Source organism: Abramis brama (assembly GCF_963993115.1).
Source record: "Abramis brama genome assembly, chromosome: 11".
In the NCBI taxonomy this organism is placed as follows: domain Eukaryota; kingdom Metazoa; phylum Chordata; class Actinopteri; order Cypriniformes; family Leuciscidae; genus Abramis; species Abramis brama.
In genome coordinates, this window is record NC_139973.1 from 12,692,168 (window position 1) to 12,710,683 (window position 18,516).

At 38.4% G+C, this 18,516-nt stretch overlaps 1 protein-coding gene across 1 annotated transcript in view; it reads right to left on the reverse strand.

The window, feature by feature from the left end:
* Positions 1-1,340: 1,340 nt before the first annotated feature.
* negr1 (neuronal growth regulator 1) overlaps positions 1,341-18,516 on the reverse strand; it is a 132,091-nt gene continuing 114,915 nt past the window's right edge. Inside the window, exon 7 of the mRNA XM_084129807.1 lies at positions 1,341-3,220. Coding sequence (XP_083985933.1) covers positions 3,120-3,220 — 101 coding nt within the window. The 3' untranslated portion in view covers positions 1,341-3,119. The remainder of the gene's footprint in view (positions 3,221-18,516) is intronic.

Genomic DNA, 18,516 nt, shown 5'->3' on the forward strand with positions numbered 1-18,516 from the left:
AGGATTTATATATATATATATATATATAAAAAAAAAAAAATCGAAATTTCTACCTGATACCACACTGCGACGGATTCAGGAAGGTGTTGGAACTCAAGGGGTCTCCTCAGGCCACAACATAGGCCTACTGTGTTGCTTGCAGTAATTTGAACCCATTCGAAAATAGCATCTGTCTATTGGGTTTTCATGACCACCGGCACCATGCGAGATCTGTCAACAACTAGCGCTTGCCTGACACGAGCCATTTTGAAACTCATCATTGAATATTAATGCATGTCCAGGAATGTGATTATCAAGTCATTAGATGTTCAGAGTGGAAATTTGCAGCACATTTGCCTGTTATTTACAGACTCTTTTGAAAGGCTGTAACTTTCAGGAGAATTATGCATGCATGAATGCCTCTTGTCTGCTTTTTTTAGCCTTTTTATCTTGATATCCACTTACGCAGTTTTAATGATGCTTTAATGAGCTCTTTGTTGATGTTTAATTCTTAATATTAATTAAAAGAGCATGTGCTACTTCTACATCTTTACAGAACTCAAAATTGGCAAACGTTTAAAAAAATGATCAGCTATTAGTTTGGACTGAAAGAATCAAATAGGAAGCAAGAAATACTGCGCAACACTGATATTTGTCTGGTATGCTAGTTATGAATGGCAAATGCATGAGGCTTAGACATGGCGTTTGACATGGAATAGCAACAGATCATATCAATTAATACTTTTAAAGGCACATTTTATACAGTACTTGCTTCTAAAGTGGACTCAAAATTAAGTTTACGTCGATATGAAATGCAGCGTATTTACTGTTCAAAGCTACTGATATTAATCTGGGATTATGAATGTTTGTGGTTATGACAAGCAAGTGCAATGTTACTATTTACATCACAACGGCAAGAGCCAGGCCTTGGTGTGATGACACAGCGATGAATATTTAAACGTCCCTCCGTTTGATCTTTGAGGCTTTCAGGTCTGTAATAAGCAAAGGGACATTAGGTGAAACCTATATGATACTGTGATACCTCATAATAAAGACTCATGTCAGAATATATCTGTTGTAAGTGTACATGAAATAGTCTGATGACTTTTCCTGTCCTTCAAAATGTATTTTGTGCAAGAAATAATAGACAAAAAGAATGTAAGCTTGTCACGCATTAACCAAATAGCCTAAATATAGTCCATAGGAAAGGACCCAATATTGCGCACTGAGCAGAAACTATTCTGTGATGACTTTCACATGAAAAGAACATTTCATCATAGCTCAACAGACAAGCCTTGTGATGTCCAGTAGTGTGGAACACATTTCATTAAGTCAAAGCAGCCTCGAAAACTGGTTTTGTTCTCAAATGATCAATTTATGGTAAGTGGCCACCTTAACATACATATTAACTTGACATGCAGCACATTTATAATTTCTGCACATCTTAGTATACAACAAGTGTGTGGGAACTAGGGTAGAGGTTAAACTAAACCTAGACACTGGCTCTACCAATAAGATAAAATGAATTCTACTTTCTTCGAATATACACACACGTGACTCGTTTTCTATTATACCGTATGACTGGTTCACACCCTCTGAGTTAAAAGTAGATTATTTGATTACAAATGGTTCTTTTTTCCAACTTCTACTCATTTGACAAGAATCATCAACAGTTGTGGCATCTAAAATGAAAGACAACATTGTAAACTATGCCATACTGCATACGTATTTTGTAAATTCACATGTTTGGATCCACACTTGTAAGTTTCATATTGTCCCGACAAGGGAAGTGCATATTCTTTTTTTTCTGCTTCCCTATTCAAAACTATTTCACACTGACAGAAGCAAAGCAGGTAATATGTTCATTATAAAAATCCTGTTCAAATGAATCCAACCATAAAACAATCTTTAAAAAAAACAAAAAAAACAACAACAATGAATCATCATCAGATAAGTTCCATTAGACACTGTCCATAATTTCCTCATTTAATCAAAGTGCACATCAAATATGACCCATTTTCTGCTGTCTTTCCCATCCAGTATGGACTTTGGATCGGCCCATTACATTATTTTGCAAGCTGCCAACTGCTTAATGTCTTTTATGCGCTATTGTTATTTGATATCTTATTTAATATAGCATCAAATGCAACACTGAATATTTTCATAGTATAGCTCTGATTTTTAAGACCCCCAGGGCAGAAGGGACATATTTATTCACTTTATAACCTTTTGGCCACTGTATGCGTCTCATTTTAATTTTACAATTAGGCTCACAAATAATTTTACAAGATGTAAATTTAAATTGTACATTTATCTCATACTACATGCATATTTTAATCTCGAGAGTGCAATCTATGATTTTTTTTCCTGCAGTAAAACAACTAAATCATGTATTTCTAGAATAACTAGAAAGGCTTATGATCTTACTCTGCATAATTCAGTTAAATGCAATTGGGGTCTCTAGCCTAGAGGTCTAAACCATTGAGGTATGCCTGCAGTTTTGGTCCAGAAAATGAATAATCATATTTCATTGTCAGTGGAAAAACCATGCACATTAGCGTATTAAACTAAAGCTGCTCTTCAATTGTTCACTTCACCTTTGATTGTATTACTTTTGATATCAATTTCAATATATCTACCTTTGTGTAATCTTAAACAATGTTTCTTGGTTCACTGGATTTAAATGAGCTCACCAAAAACCGTATTATTTAAACACTTTGCCCGCTTTATGGGTATGTGAATGATGTACCAGCATGGAGAGCAAGGTGGCACACTAGGGTGTCTTTCCTTTTTCAATAACAAAGACACTAATGTCACACACCCTCACTTTTCCAAAGCGTGATTTCAGCTAATTTGAGAGTGTTTGAAGGGGACAATGTGTACCGATTCACGAAGTGGGAAATCAAGCAAAGAAAAGAAGACAAAAGAAAGAAAACAAAACCCCTAAAACTGCATGTATTTACATGATGACAAACACCACAGAAGAAAATTACCATCCCAACATAAGCAATGCTGATTAAAATCCCTTGCAGCTTTCCAAACACACTGTACCAGATTGGATCCAGCCATCAGCAATGTCAAAGGATCTGTAAATGCTCAAAAGGGTTCTTTACAGTCATTGTGTATGGCCGTCCTCAGGGCTAGTAAACGCTGACGAGAGAAGAGAGAGCCAGGATCAGGTACCGGCAGGCCAGCAGGACTTCAGCGCATCCTTTACTTCCATACGGAGCGGTGTTGGGTGCTGTAAACAACAGAGCAGAGACACATGCTGATTAGCAGATTCTCTCTCACTACTGGCAGCAAGTCATAGTCTCAGTCAAGCAGTACCTCCTCCCTTTTCATACGAGCGGAGCTCACGCTGCCTGCCTTCACACTCTCAAATCAAGACTCACGACGAGCTCGGATGCCTGAAGGAGTCGTTCAATAAGACGCCTTGTTTTAAAACCACGCTGGGTACTTAAAAATAAGAGGGCATAACAATTCATCTCAAAGACTTGATAGTATTACCTTTGAGCCTAGAGCACATCAAATCTGTTTTATCTAATAGGAAAATAAATTTGCATAAGATTTATTTTAAAATATATGCAAAAACTTGCTGACATAACGCTTCTAGGTTGTTCTGTGTGGTTGCTATGCAGTTGCTAAGCTGTGCTGAGTGGTTCTTACACATTACTGCATCCTTTGCTAGGGTGTTCTAGGTAGTTGCACCTAGTCGTTACTGGCACATTGCTATGTGGTTGCAAGGGTATTTTGGATGGTCACCAAAGTACTTTAATTCGTTAGCATATTGCTATGCCTTATCAAGGGTGTTCTGGGTGGTTGCCAGGGAATTGCTATGTAGCTGCTAAGATGCTCTGTTATTAGCAACTTGCTGTATCCTTTGCTAGGTGTTCTAGGTAGTTGCCAGGGCATTGCTATGCAGATACAAAGATACACCAAGTGGCTACTGGCATGTTGCTATGTGGGTGCAAGGGTGTTCTGGGAGGTTGCTGAGGTGTTGCTAAGGTACTTTGAATGATATTTAACACATGGGGGGTTCCCCCTCGGTTGATATTGTGTTCCGGGAGGTGTTGGAATGGATGAGGTGGTCGCCCTCGGTTGAAACTGCGGTTCGGAGAGCACCGCAATATGACTTTATACGAGCGATTAAAGAGGCAGGGGCTCAAGCCCCCCCCATGCACGCCACTGTTCTGGGTGGTTGCCAGGGAGTTGCTATGCAGCTGCTAAGGTATTCTGGGTGGTTCTTTGTATGTTGCTATGCAGTTGCTCAATGGTCGATAGTAAAAAAAAAAATATATATATATATATTATTCATGTCCGAAGCATGGTACGAGGCAAAATTGAATCTCCAAGTATGAGCAAATAATAATAGTGATGCTTGCCTTGGCAAACGCCACAGATATGCCTGTGCTGACGTTAGGTATGCTCATATTTTCACAGTCAACACCGATCTCAATGGCAGAAAGCCTTCAGGTCTGTCCCCGAAGCAAAACAACTTGAGTCTAGTACTCAGGAGAGGCGCTTCAGAACAGGTGTGAGAGTGTACAGGCATTCATCTTCATGAGAGTTTTTATTTCACAGCTCTGTTAATGACAGACACTGGCCTACCTAAGGAGATTAGTACATCACACACACACACACACGCACACGCACACGCACACGCACGCACGCACGCACACACACATGATTATGTGTCCTGGCTGGAACTACTGACTTTCTTTTACATCCAGCAATTTTTCCAATGCTTTTGTTGTTTGCAAATACACATCTAATAGAGTCATTATGATATGGATTCATTTGTGGGAACTGTTTTCCTGCATTCAAAACCACAATAAGGCTGAATCACAGCATCAAATGGCACATCTGACAGTAATAAGTATGTTTGTGCATGGAAGGTTGATAAAATAATTGCTTTGTGACAAGTCCTCTCCCGAATTGCAAAAAATGGGAGCTCAAAGCTCAGATGAAAAGCCGCACATCCATTTTCACTTCCATTCCAGCTTTTATGGCTTTAAATTACCAGTGTTGCTTAAAAAAAATTATACCAAAAAATTACAGCCACGTGCAATGGGAAGCCTAGAATATCAGAAATGGCTATATGAGATAGAAAATGATGCAAATTGTGATGATGAGCGTGAGATGCATGGTCAGGCCGGGGAGGAAACGAGAAGAGCGAACTGCCCTGTACACTGCGGCTTCATTCTGCCTCCATCCAAAGCACCGGATAATGACACAGTTTTTGCTAGGCAGAGAGAGTGGAGCCGGTAACCATGGAAACAGCTCACATCCTGCATTGGCCCCTTTGCCAGAGCCACAGAGTGTGCACGCTACCAGTGGAACAGAATCATTTGGGCTATAGGCACCTGCTGCAGTATCTAACTATAAGCACCCTTTGTCAAAAAACAAACAAAGCCATATGGCCTGTGAACGGAAAAGGATGAAAGGCTTTGTCCCTACAGTATATTTCTTTCCACCGCCCACATCAGACTTATAGCTACTGTAACGTCAGCAATGATTCAGGGTCGTGCCAGAAACATCCTATCATCTGGCACTAGAAGCAATTAAGAAAAGCACCAATATTACCTGCCTGGTTGCGTTGTGTGAGTTAGGGAGCTGTTTAATATCCCACTGCGTCTAAATCAGTCTGTTGTTGTGACAGTGCAGGTTGTTACTGCACTTGCCATTTTAATTAACTCAAACCCTCCCCACCCAGACACTGGCTTCATTGTGATTACTCTGCTTTAGGTCTAAAGTGTGTAAATACAGTGAGAAAAGGGGTTATTGCGGTGGCTTTTGCAACAACATGGCTGTCCCAGAGACATATGAGTGAAGTTAGTGCAGGTATTAAGACTGAGATGACATTTCACACCAAAAAACAATCGGTGGATTAACCGTCTAAAGACAGCATATCTTGAGATCCAAGAGCATCAATTTCCTCATTAATTTCGGATCAGGAGGTAATCAGTCATGCGCGTCTAAATCATGGTTATACACTCTATCTAAAGCACACAAAACGCCTCGTATGATTATGAAGAGTACACGTATTATAATCCTTCATAATGATAACCGAGGACACACGGACAGAAGTTTCCGTAAAAATGTCCTTGACTCCAATTAAATGAGAGCTCTTCCTCTGTCCTCCATTGTGCATTTGTTTTGGTTGATTTAGTTTACAGCTTAAGATTTTTAAGGCATAATGTTGTTGGTGTGACACAGTGCAGAATAAAAAGAGGGTCTGTCACCCTATAATCAGCTGCTAGTTCGAGTTCCACCATTCCTTTTAACTGGCACAAGACCCATCGTTAAGCTGCTTAATGAATTTCATCCTTCCATTCAACACTCTCCCTCATTGTGCCGCTCTTATGCTGTGATAAAACAAGTTACAGTTATAATACGACTATTTCCACAGTTTCCATTATTACTGTATTAATATAAAATGGATAGTTTTGGTTCTGGCTTCTGATTAGTCAATTCCTACATTTGAATTGAATTTGAGGTAGCAAACAGGAACTAGTAATGACAATAGGGCTACATTTATCGTCATGGCTCAGGAAAGCCCTGATTATTTTTAATTTATTAAGAATTAATTTTTTTTGGCCAGCAACTGCTCTCTGGAGGACGAAACCCTCAAGACCCTGTTCTGGATCGGGGCGAACTTCCACAACACATCCACCTCCCAGACACCACCGTACTGACTTGGAGGGAAGCCGTCGTGAGGTGTCTGGAGTGCATACGGCCCCGATCCAGAACCTGGCCAGACCCAGTGCCCAGCCCGTCACCACCCCGTTCGATGACTCCTAAGCCCCCCGCAGACTGGAAGCTTCCACCTGCCGCGACGAGTGAGCCTATACCCGAGGATGGGAAGGCGGAACATAACGTCGCCCCAGAGCCAAAGCACCATGGAGAGTCCGACCAGGGGTGTGAGCTGACTTCGCCATCCATCACCATGGGAGTCCTCGGGGAGTTCGAGGGCATGGAAGCGAGCCCCACCCACCCTCCCGCCACTGAGAGTGAGCACCGGCTGGACTTATTGGACAGTTTGAGTGTGGTGAGATTAATTCCCTTTATCCCTGGAACTTATCTGAATCTGAACCTGTATCTGAATCTTCATCAGTCCTATTAATCCCACCCATCCTCCCTCTCCCGCCACCTCTACTAATTGCTATTGACACTTGAGCCCGTGATTCCGTTGGACCCTTGGACCGTCGGCTCCACCTGGGTCGGATATTGCCAAGCCTCAGCTACGGATTTGCGGGCCATCCTTTGCGGCCCTCCACCCCTTTGGCTTCGGCAAGCTCCACCCTCCCTCAGGCTCCACCTCCACCCTCGGTCGCACCAGCTCATCCTCTGCTCTCTGGATCTCCACCTCCACCTCGAGGGGTCATCGCTGCGGCTCTGTTGTGGCCGCCCAGGTCATCAGCGCACCATCACTGCCTTGGATGTCCATCTGCGTGGTGGGCTCCACCTCCCAAAGCTCTGTCGCCGTCGATCCTCGCCCTGAATCCATCACCATCAAGATTCCTACTGCCGTCGACTCTGCCTTGGGCATTCGGCATGGCTGAGCTCTGGGTCATTTCCACCTGGCCACTACTATCCATGTCACCACAATGGATGCTACCTCCTTCTGTCCCGCCCTGGTCGTCATCCTCCATCTGTCTGTCTGCTCCTTCTACCTGCCTCTTGCCACATCCTCGTCCTCCTCCCAAACCGCCTCCATCTTCCCTCTATTCCCTCTCTCTGATGTCACAGTCTGTTCTATTTCAGTTATCATGGACATTGTTTGTTTTCACGTCACATGCCTTCCTTTGTTTGTATTCCCGCCATTTCCTAGTTACCATGATCACCTCATTATGAGTTAATTCTGTTCAGCTGTGTTGCTCGTTACCTAGTTTGTGTTCCTATAAGTTCTTCCTTTTCAGTCACTCCTTGTCTGTTCACCGTCTTGGTTAGTGTGTTGCTACCTGATTGTCTGTTTGCCAGAATTACCATTAAACCTGTCATTTTGGATTTCTTATCTTCGTCTGTATTTGCCTTCCTGCAACCACCATGACAAAACTGAACAAAAGTGACAGTAAAGACATTTATAATGTTACAAAAGATTTCTATTTTAAATACAGTAAATTATGTTATTTTGAACTCCCTATTCATCGAAGAATCCCCAAAAAAGTATTATGGTTATGCCAAAATGATTAAGTAGCACAACCATTTTCAACATTAACACTAATTCTAAATGTTTCTTGAGCACAAAATCAGTATATTATATTAGAATGATTTCTGAAAGATCATGTGACACTGAAGACTGGAGTAATGATGCTTTTTAAGTAATTAATTACATTTTAAAATATATTAAAATTGAAATTATTTTCATGATTTGCTATCACAACTTTTTATCTTTTGTCAAATCAACTTAGATAACGTTGTTCAAATAACATAATATTTGTAGTTTTTATTTATCAATCTCCTTCATTGGATTAACTAATTTTTTATTTTTATTTCAATGAACTAAAAATTTTAAGGCAACCAGGTCACTTACTTTAATTAAAACCAACAATAATTTTTCACAGAGCAGTTATTTTAAATTTGTAATACTACTACTAATAATAATAATACAATATAATAATAAATACAATATTACTGTATTTGGTGAGCATAGAATACTTATTTAAAAAAAAAACATTAATAAATGACCAACTCTAAATTAATAAGTCAAATAGTCAAAAAGGAAAGTTTTTCAAGACAAGCTTTAAATGTTGGATTGAATTGACATAATTTAGTAAATTCCATATCCTGTCATTCCAACTCAAATTCCATTTAACTTCGTGTGAAGCATGACCAATTTCATTCAAATTCAAACTCATGAACTGGCAATTCTTAAATTCTGAATTTTGCACAAACCTGATGGCCCTTAGCATCATTAATGTTGGTTAATTATTTAATAAAATAAACCATATTCGACAAATGTAAAGTCAACTGTTTTGATGTGTACTGTTGTGAAAATTCAGAATCATCACTCCCTAACACAGCACTGGCAGCAGTTTACATGATTAAATGAAAGCAATCATCTCATTGGCGGTTATGTGAGGGTGGCCATATCTCCAGGTAATCTGCACAGACGACGGCTGGCTGCAGCCCTTCTCCCTGGAGGCTAGTCTTCTCCGGCTTCGAGAGAAGGGTTCAATGTCCTTGACCATCAATCAGTGGCCTATTGTTCCCTCTACTGCCTCCAGAGAAAGCCTCTCCACGCAGGCCTAAGCTTCTACCGAGTCCTTGGCAAACTGGCGTAAATCCCACATCTCCAATCTTGGATTTGACAAATATTCCCTTTAAGTCCTCTTTCAGTGTTTCTGCTCTCCATATGATAAACTACCTAATTCCCTGCCTCATAATAGAACAAACATGAAAAACATTTTGTTTTCCTCGGCTTGCTTTCGCACAAACATTGAGCCGGTTGGCATCATTATTGCGATGAGTGTACTTGGAGGTTAGAAAACTTTGCTTGGAGTACTTTCCTTAACTCAAAAGAAGGAAAGCTTTATATATTTATTAGGGTAGTTAATTTAATACATTCATTTAGCACAATTAAGCAGCACATTAGTATGGAAGCAGATTAGTCTCAAATATAATTCACGCAAAAAACATGATTCACAAATGCGTAGACAATTTCACATGCATGAAACCTAATTCACGTACACACAAAAAAAATCCACGTGCGTGAAAAAAAAAATATATTCACAAAAAGCAATTCACATGCGCAAAATAAAATTATATAATCATAAAATACATTTCACAAATGCAAAACACAATTCGTAGATATACAACTGTGCACAAAAACCTTTGAATGTTTAAAATGTACGAGCGTATCCTTGCATTTGAATGTGCAAATCGTCATTCACGTACGAATCGCCTTAGATATGTGTGTGTGTGTTTTTGAGACTTTCCTGGCAGCATAACACTCGTAACACAGAGCAGTCGTACTCTTAAGCCAATCAGATTTAAGCTTATCAATCGACCAATCAGTATCACGTGAGGGCGGGCCTACCTACATGTTACGTCATCAGCTTTCGACCAGTTCATGGCTGAGCAGAGGTAAGTGCAGTTAGTCGTTCATTTCTGTGTTAACTGAAGTTAAAGAAGTTTGAGATCAGTTGAAGCAATAGTTTATGAACTACTCACTGATGTAAGCAAGTGTTGTTGTAATCAGATGTCCCATATCGTGTCAAAAATGAAGAAGAATGATGCTTGTTTTGTTGTATTTTAGCTGAAGGTACAGACAGCTCTCACAGCTACAATCACGCTAATGATTGCAAAACAATCATCTGTGGTCAATAGTCAATACCCATCGAGATTGTTCTTTAAATAGTGAATAGACCTATTTTAATGAGCAGCCAGTGTTTTTTGCCATTTGTGTATGATGTTAAATTATTATTAACACTTGTTTCCCTGCATTTTTCAGGATTACTCGCCTTTGGTGTGACATCTGGATAGCAGTCACGAACATCTTAATTCATGTTGTTTCTTTATTCTCTTTTATACTTTTTTTTTGTATTTATGTCTTAATTGGTAACACTTTATTAAAACGTTTCATTAGTTAACATGAACTAATAATGAACTGCACGTGAACAGCCTTTATTATTTTTTGTTAATGTTAACAATTACTAATACTTAATTCAAATCTTGTTAAAATTAGTAAATGCACTGTAAACTAACAATGAACAGCTGTATTTTTTAACTAACGTTAACAAAGATTAACAAACACAGCAACAAATGTATTGCTCATGGTTATTTAATACATGAACTAATGTTAACTTAGTTATTGTAACTTATTGTAGAGTGTTACCAATATATTCAACATGCATTTCCTTATGCTGTATTGTAATGTCAAGGTTTTTAAATAAGGTTTTTTATTGTCATCTTAAGGTCTCACAGGACAATATTGTGAAGCATTAATTTTACTTTGCCTAGTAAAATAGGCAAATCTGATTTTATGCTGATAAGACAAAGGTACTTATCATAGAGAGGCAATTAAGATTATGCGACTAAGATTACTCAGTAAACTCTATTCAAATATTGTGCTTCACAGTTTAGACTGTCAGTTCATGATCTTCATATGTAACAGGAACATTAATCATGATCAAGTCATTTTATATATTTTATTCCCAAAGGATTAAGAAACTTTCAAATTAATAAAACGTGTACATCAAACTGAACTATGTCTGAATCTTTTAATTCTTACAAGAACATTTAATAATGCATGCATAGCAAGGCTTTATTCCTAAAGCGTGTACATATAGTCCGCAGGAGACAAATGAATACAGTAACAATGCATCACTTTCAACCACTTGTTGAAACAACTGTCAAAATGGATGGCTTGCAACATGACTGTTTTCAAAGAATTACAGTAGAAATGGTAAGATCACAGTACTGGTTGTCTGCAACTTCATACATCATCTGTCTTGGAAATCTGAAACAATAAAACTACATAATATATGCAGATCAAAACATGTCTCCTATATATGCACGTCATTACATACATTATCATCAGTTGAATGTGTGGTGGACAGGACATGAAAATCCATCAATACTAAAAATAAATGTTTATATTCACATGTGGACTAAACAGCAGTTAATAAACTATTGCTTCAACTGATCTCAAGCTTCTTTAACTTCAGTTAACACAGAAATTAACGACTAACTGCACTTACCTCTGCTCAGCCATGAACTGGTCGAAAGCTGATGACGTAACATGCAGGTAGGCCCGCCCTCACGTGATACTGATTGGTCGATTGATAAGCTTAAAACTGATTGGCTAAAGAGTACGACTGCTCTGTGTTACGAGTGTTATGCTGCCAGGAAAGTCTCAAAAACACACACACACACATATCTAAGGCAATTCGTACGTGAATGACGATTTGCACATTCAAATGCAAGGATACACTCGTACATTTTAAACATTCAAAGGTTTTTGTGCACAGTTGTATATCTACGAATTGTGTTTTGCATTTGTGAAATGTATTTTATGATTATATAATTTTATTTTGCACATGTTAATTGCTTTTTGTGAATATATATTTTTTTTTCACGCACGTGGATTTTTTTGGTGTGTACGTGAATTAGGTTTCATGCATGCGAAATTGTCTACGCATTTGTGAATCATGTTTTTTGCGTGATTTATATTTGAGACTAATCTGCCTCCATACATTAGGAGTACAGTATGACCCTGTTTACGTTGGTCTTGCTCTTTTTTTCTTTTTTTTTTAGGTAATATTGATACATGTGATATTATCACGTATGTCAATATGCTGTTATATAATCAGGTTTATTCATATGAATTATATTAATATGAATATCATGTAGTAAATTTGATTTAAAAAATAATCGACTGACAACCCTAATTCATATACTTTGGTTTTTATGTGGTACTGGAGTAAATTAAATGCAATGCACAAAGTTCTTTTTGTTTATCCATGAAATCAGAATTTCGCAATGAAACAGTATGAGAAAGAGAGAAAGATTTCTTTATTTCTTCATTAGGGCTGTCAATTTAACATTCATTTAGTATAATTAAGCTGCACAGAATAAGTAAGGGGGTGTTCACACCGTTATTGAATTCAAAAACAGCTGGAAAGAGCGCAAACAAAATGGAATAGAACGCAGGGGTCTCGAGACATGTTTTTCCAAACTTAATTAATTTTAACTTAACACGACCAAAGAAGTCAGTCTGAACAGCAAGACAAGACATGACAGATAAAGATGCCAATCTGACTCATGTATGTAGACCAACATTTAAAAAAACAGGATGGACGGAACGTGCAAATATGGATTGCTGTGGACTGTAGGCAAGTTATAGGCTTATGTTCAATGATAAGGAAATAAAACAAACAAGTGGTGATACAGTAACCACTTCTAAAGTTCACTGAATTTCCTCCGTTTAGTGGCTTTTCTCACACATATACATGTGTTTATTCCAATTACATTGTTATACAATTTGATTAATTAATCAGAATATCATGCAATTAATTTGTTTAAAGGTCCTATGCTTTTTGGATGCTTTTATATAGGCCTTAGTGGTCCTCTAATACTGTATCTGAAGTCTCTTTCCCGAAATTCAGACTTGGTGCAGAATTACAGCCACTACGAGGCAGTCCCACAATGAGCTTTCCTTAGGATGTGCCATTTCTGTGTCTGTAGCTTTAAATGCTAATGCGGAGGAGAGAGGCGGGGCAAGGTGGAGGGTGGGGGTGTGGCCTTGACCAGCTTGCAGCCACAGTACCATGCGCTAATGTTTACAGTGGATGTATCGCAATGGCTCATGACACGCAGTCGTTCAAGCTTTCCCGTTTGACCTAGAATCTGATCCGGATGGAGAAGCACCTGAAGAAGTTGCAACTCAGCGGCTACAGCAGGACGTCTCCGAATGGTTAGTTTAAAATATTGTCTCTGGATACGGTACTTTAGTTGGTATGTATGCTGTTACAGTTATTATCATGTAGCTAACGCTAGCCTACGTTGTTGGCTTTTCATGTTGCTCTGATTTGCTATCGTTCTAAAGCCCGTATTAGCATCTATATCAGTAATCTTTGTAGTTTAGAGAAGACTGTAATGTTACTCTGGCTCATTTTTTAATGACAAAGTTCTCCATGTCCACGTATATTGAAGTCATGTTACACATAACCCATGATTTACTCCTGAAGATTTACCTCTACTCAACACTTGCTTGTATATATATATATATATATATATATATATATATAAAATATCAGCTATAGACACTAACCAGCGCCACTATATTCAGAACTCTGCCATTATTAATTGTGCCTAAAAATGACACTTACCATACAAAATTTTGGGAAGTTGTGTCAGCGCATTTCCAGAGAAAATAAAATTAACCCACTGGTTCTTCAGAGGCTCGGATGAAGGAACTAAAAAAAGACTTTTGTGTTCATTTGTACATCCAAACACTGAGCACTGCCATGCTTCGCTCGTTTGCAAGCCATGATGTCTCTCGTGGAAAAAACAATATCGCGCTCGCAGTTTTAGCTCATTTTATCATGGGCGGGCCAAACTCTCTGGGCAGGCAAAGCAGAGAAAGGGGAGGTAACCTTTCCCCCATATGACGACATATAGGGAAGATTCCAGATTGGCCCATCTGAGCTTTCATTTTCTCAAAGGCGGAGCAGGGCTTGGTTTACACTTATCGCCATTTCTAGCCACCGGGGGACAATATGCAGGCTAGGGGAACTCATATTAATGTTAAAAAACCTCATAAAGTGAAATTTTCAAGCCATGGGACCTTTACAATTTTAATCACTCTATTATTAATTTATGATGGTATTTACGAGGTACTTCAAAGAATACCATGTCCATAAAACATGGTATTTAGTGGCATGGCATTTTTCGAAAGAAAGTGAAAGAAAGAAACAATAGGAACACTGTACAAAGAGTTTCTACCAATGAGAATAAATAATTTTGTGCATATAATAAAAACTCTACGCCTGTAATTACAATGTGAACAGCAATTGACAGAACAAACACATGGTGAAAGAGCTGCCACTTTGAGTCAAAATTTAATAGCACTTGGAGAAAGTCAAGTGTCTGTGTAACTGTCTGATCAGTTTTGAGTTAATCACCTTGCTACAACTTGAGGTACTGAGGGAGTTTGTTATTTTTCACAAATGTTTATTATGTTTCTGCTGTGATAATGATAATGGGTTTGAAATCCCAAGAATGCATTATCATAAATAGAGCCTAACACTATGTGTGATGGTCTGATGAGATAAAAATTAGCTCATTTCTGATTCTGTGCTGAGTAAACGCTCATTTCAATATTGTACACAGAAGGAGTTCATCTGACATGCTGGTAGTGAATAAGACTCGACTGTGTCTCTTTCTGGCCTTGAGCTTCACCTGAACACCACCAACACAACAGGAACTCTTTTTGATACAAGACTGCGGCAGACAATGCATAAACAACAAAAATACATTTAATTTCGCTTCCCTTGTGGTGCACTTTTCAGCACATTGGACTTTCTTAAAAAAGAGACATATTTTGTGTGATAGCCATGTGCAGTCTAGTCTACTTTTGAAATTTCAATGATCCTAAACATTCTTTCCCCTCAAAGCACGTTTCATCCTCAGCCTTGCCTGTTCAGAGCGGGGAAGCGTGAAGTTATTGCCTGTAATTGACCCAATGTATCGATTGATCATTGTGCTGCATTTTAAACGCCACTATTTCCAGCACATAATTATGCCTACTGGGTTTTGATTAGATCGCAGTGTGCTAAAGACGTCATCAAGCTCTTTGAGAATCCTCTGGAAAAACAAAAAGGAAACACATCTGTTGTGGAGTAAACATGGGAGATTCAGTGTCTTTGCCTCCTTCATCAACAAGCATCCCATGGGTGGCGTAAATAATGAGTACCATGAATTGGAGCAGTAACACAAGGCTTCGCTGCTGAATCAGCCAGTGCTGGTATAATCTGTCGATTTGTCCATTCTTCCCCCTCCTCATCATGTAACTAGAGACAACTAATGAAAAAACCTGCAACTGTCTGTGATTCTCTGTAATACATCTTCACTTCTCAATCATGCTGTGAGATCTGCATAGATATGCTACTGCACTTGGTTACAAATAACATGTCCATTAGCTTTTCACCATTTTTAACCACATCTTTTTTTTTTGCAGTTCACTTGAACATTTGTGACAATTTTTAAAAGTACAAATATTCCATGTAGTGGTTTTAGATTAAGTGTGTGTGTGTGTGCGTGCGTGTGTGTAATTGTGACAGATTTACCCTATGACTTTTTAAATTAAATTAATTATTTTACTTAGCAAGGATTCATTAAAATAATCAAGTGACAGCAAAGACATTTATAATGTTACAAAAGATTACTATTTAAAAAAAATCTGTTCTTTTGAACTTTCTATTCATCAAAGAATACTGAAAAATGAAAATTAAAGTATCATAGTTTCCATTAAAATATTAAGCAGAACAACTGTTTCCAACACCAATAATAATAACAAGAAATGTTTCATGAGCACCAAATCAGCTGAAGAAAAATGTGACACTGAACACTGGGGTACTGGCTGCTGAAAATTGTAATATTATTTCTCAATATTACTGTTTTTACTGTATTTTTTATCAAATAAATGCAGCCTTGGTGAGACTTTCAAAAACATTAAAATATCTTGTTGACCCCAAACTTTTGAACAGTTTATATATATGTAATGTCAGAGCAGATGACACTCCTTTCACTGCTTGACATTTCAACTACCATTTTACAGACTTTTTTTTGTTTATAAAAATAAAAGCAGCATAACATTTAAAGCAACATGTACTGTAATATAAAGCATAATTCCACCAATGGTGTAGAATTTAATATGCAATATAAAATTTCCCTAAGCACAGTCATGCACTAAGCCCAGATACTAAAGTATGTTTTATTTATGGAGACTGAAGTTAACATATGCATTGTTGGTAGGAGATTCACTAATTAGCATATGTACAAATACATGTTTTTAAACAGCAACAGCCCCTTTAAGCTCTATCTGTGATCATTGCTTTCGTATCATTAGATACTTCAAACTCAACACATGAAATATGAGTCAATTACATGAGGATGAAACTCAAGACCCTATTGTGCACAGCCCTGGGAAAACATGGATGAAAGCCATAGTGTCCACGAGTAAGCTATATTCAGTCAGCGCACTGGTTGTGTTATGCACTTCTAAGAGTGGCAAAGATCACCTGCACACTACTAAAAATCTATTTAATATATGTATTATTCATTTCTATTCTTCTCCTCCACTCAGGATGGTTTTTGCAAACAATTCTCACCACTGCAAGGCAGGACGGGGAAATGGTGCTTTTAGCCACCTAATGCAACAAACCATTACCACAGGCAAACAAACTGTATGCTCAAGATAAGCTAGAAGTTACATTATTTGCTGAACATTTGCCTAGAGGTTTTCTTGTGTTTTTATCTGATATCGGACCATTAGTGTGTTTGGACTCTGGAAGCTTTTGGTTCAGACGCTGTATCTCATGAAAGATGAAACGTGGTACGTTAGAGTTATCTATTTCTGAAGCTGTTTGTTTTTATTCAAAATTCATGTAGCTGGGCCTGTAGGCCATATTGATTGACAGGACTGCTAGCACCAGACAGTCTCTACAACAACTACAATGACTCTAACAAACAAGCACTTCCACGCACACAAACCTTCAAATGTTATCACCGTCAAATCCAGACTATCCTTTCTTCCATTGCTCGATCCTTTCAGGCACTCTGACACTATCTGTGGGACTTACAGCACTGCATAAATACCAAACTCCCCACAGTGACACATGCACTTTAGCTTGATATGGATGCTGTCAAACTCCCATCGCTTCAGGCCAGGAAGTGCTTTATACCTTTGTGTTTGAGCCTTTCTGGAAGGGGTCAAAAATTATTGATCAGCCTTACTTGATGATTCCTGACAAATTAGGCTGGGATATTGACCCTATCTACGACCCCCTCTGGCAGCCGCGGTGCAAATTACATTGCAGTCCTGTCAGAAATACATCCACCTCTGGGAAAAATCAAGACGAGAAACAACACAGAGGCCCTTTACACGAGGCAATTCTGTGGGTGAAAGTAACATTTAAGCTCGCAAGCGGTACATAAACCTTGCATGAAAGAACGCTTAGAAAAAACTAAAATGTGTGTTAAGAATGATTCGTCGTGGATTATCACAGCCAAGGAGGTCTAAAATACTAAAATACTAAAAAAAAGCTTTTGCTTAGCTAGTACCTAGTCTTCTAGAAATATGTGAACATAACATATAGGTAATGTAGCGTAACGTAACATAACATAACATAACATGACATAAAAATGCCACCAAAACAGACAAAAATGCTATCTTCATTTAGCAGATGCTTTTATCCAAAGCAACTTGCAAATGAGGAGAACAATAAAAGCAGTTAAACCAACGAAAGGGCAACAATATGTAAGTGCTGTGACAAGTCCCAGTTAGTCTAGCACAGTACGCATAGCAAGTTTTTTTTTTTATAAATAGAAAGGAAATAGAGTAGAAACAGAAAGTGTTAGTAGACAAAAAAAAAAAAAAAAAAAAAGGACAAATTCAAGATACTGCCATACTGGGGCAAAAAAAGCAAACAAAATAGACAAAAATGCCACCCAAATTCAAGCCACCGGGGCAAAAAAAAAGCCCCTGCACAATTAAACTAAAGCGAGCCTAAAAGATGTGCCTTTTCCACAAAAATATATTCCGCAATATATTCCGTTAATCGACATTAATATTCAGTACTAAAATCAAGGCCAACTAGATGTACCGCATGGCGGTACAAAATATGACCGCCGCTCAGGCCTGCACTGGCTTTCCACAAAAAGAAATGACGTGGAGCAATTTGGCTGTATTGCGTGTTTATGTATATACCTAAAAAAAGTAGTAGTATGTGCATGTCTGTCTGTGTGTGTGTGTATGTGTGTGTGTTTGTGTATGTGTGTGTCTGTGTGTGTGTGTCTGTGCGTGTATGTATG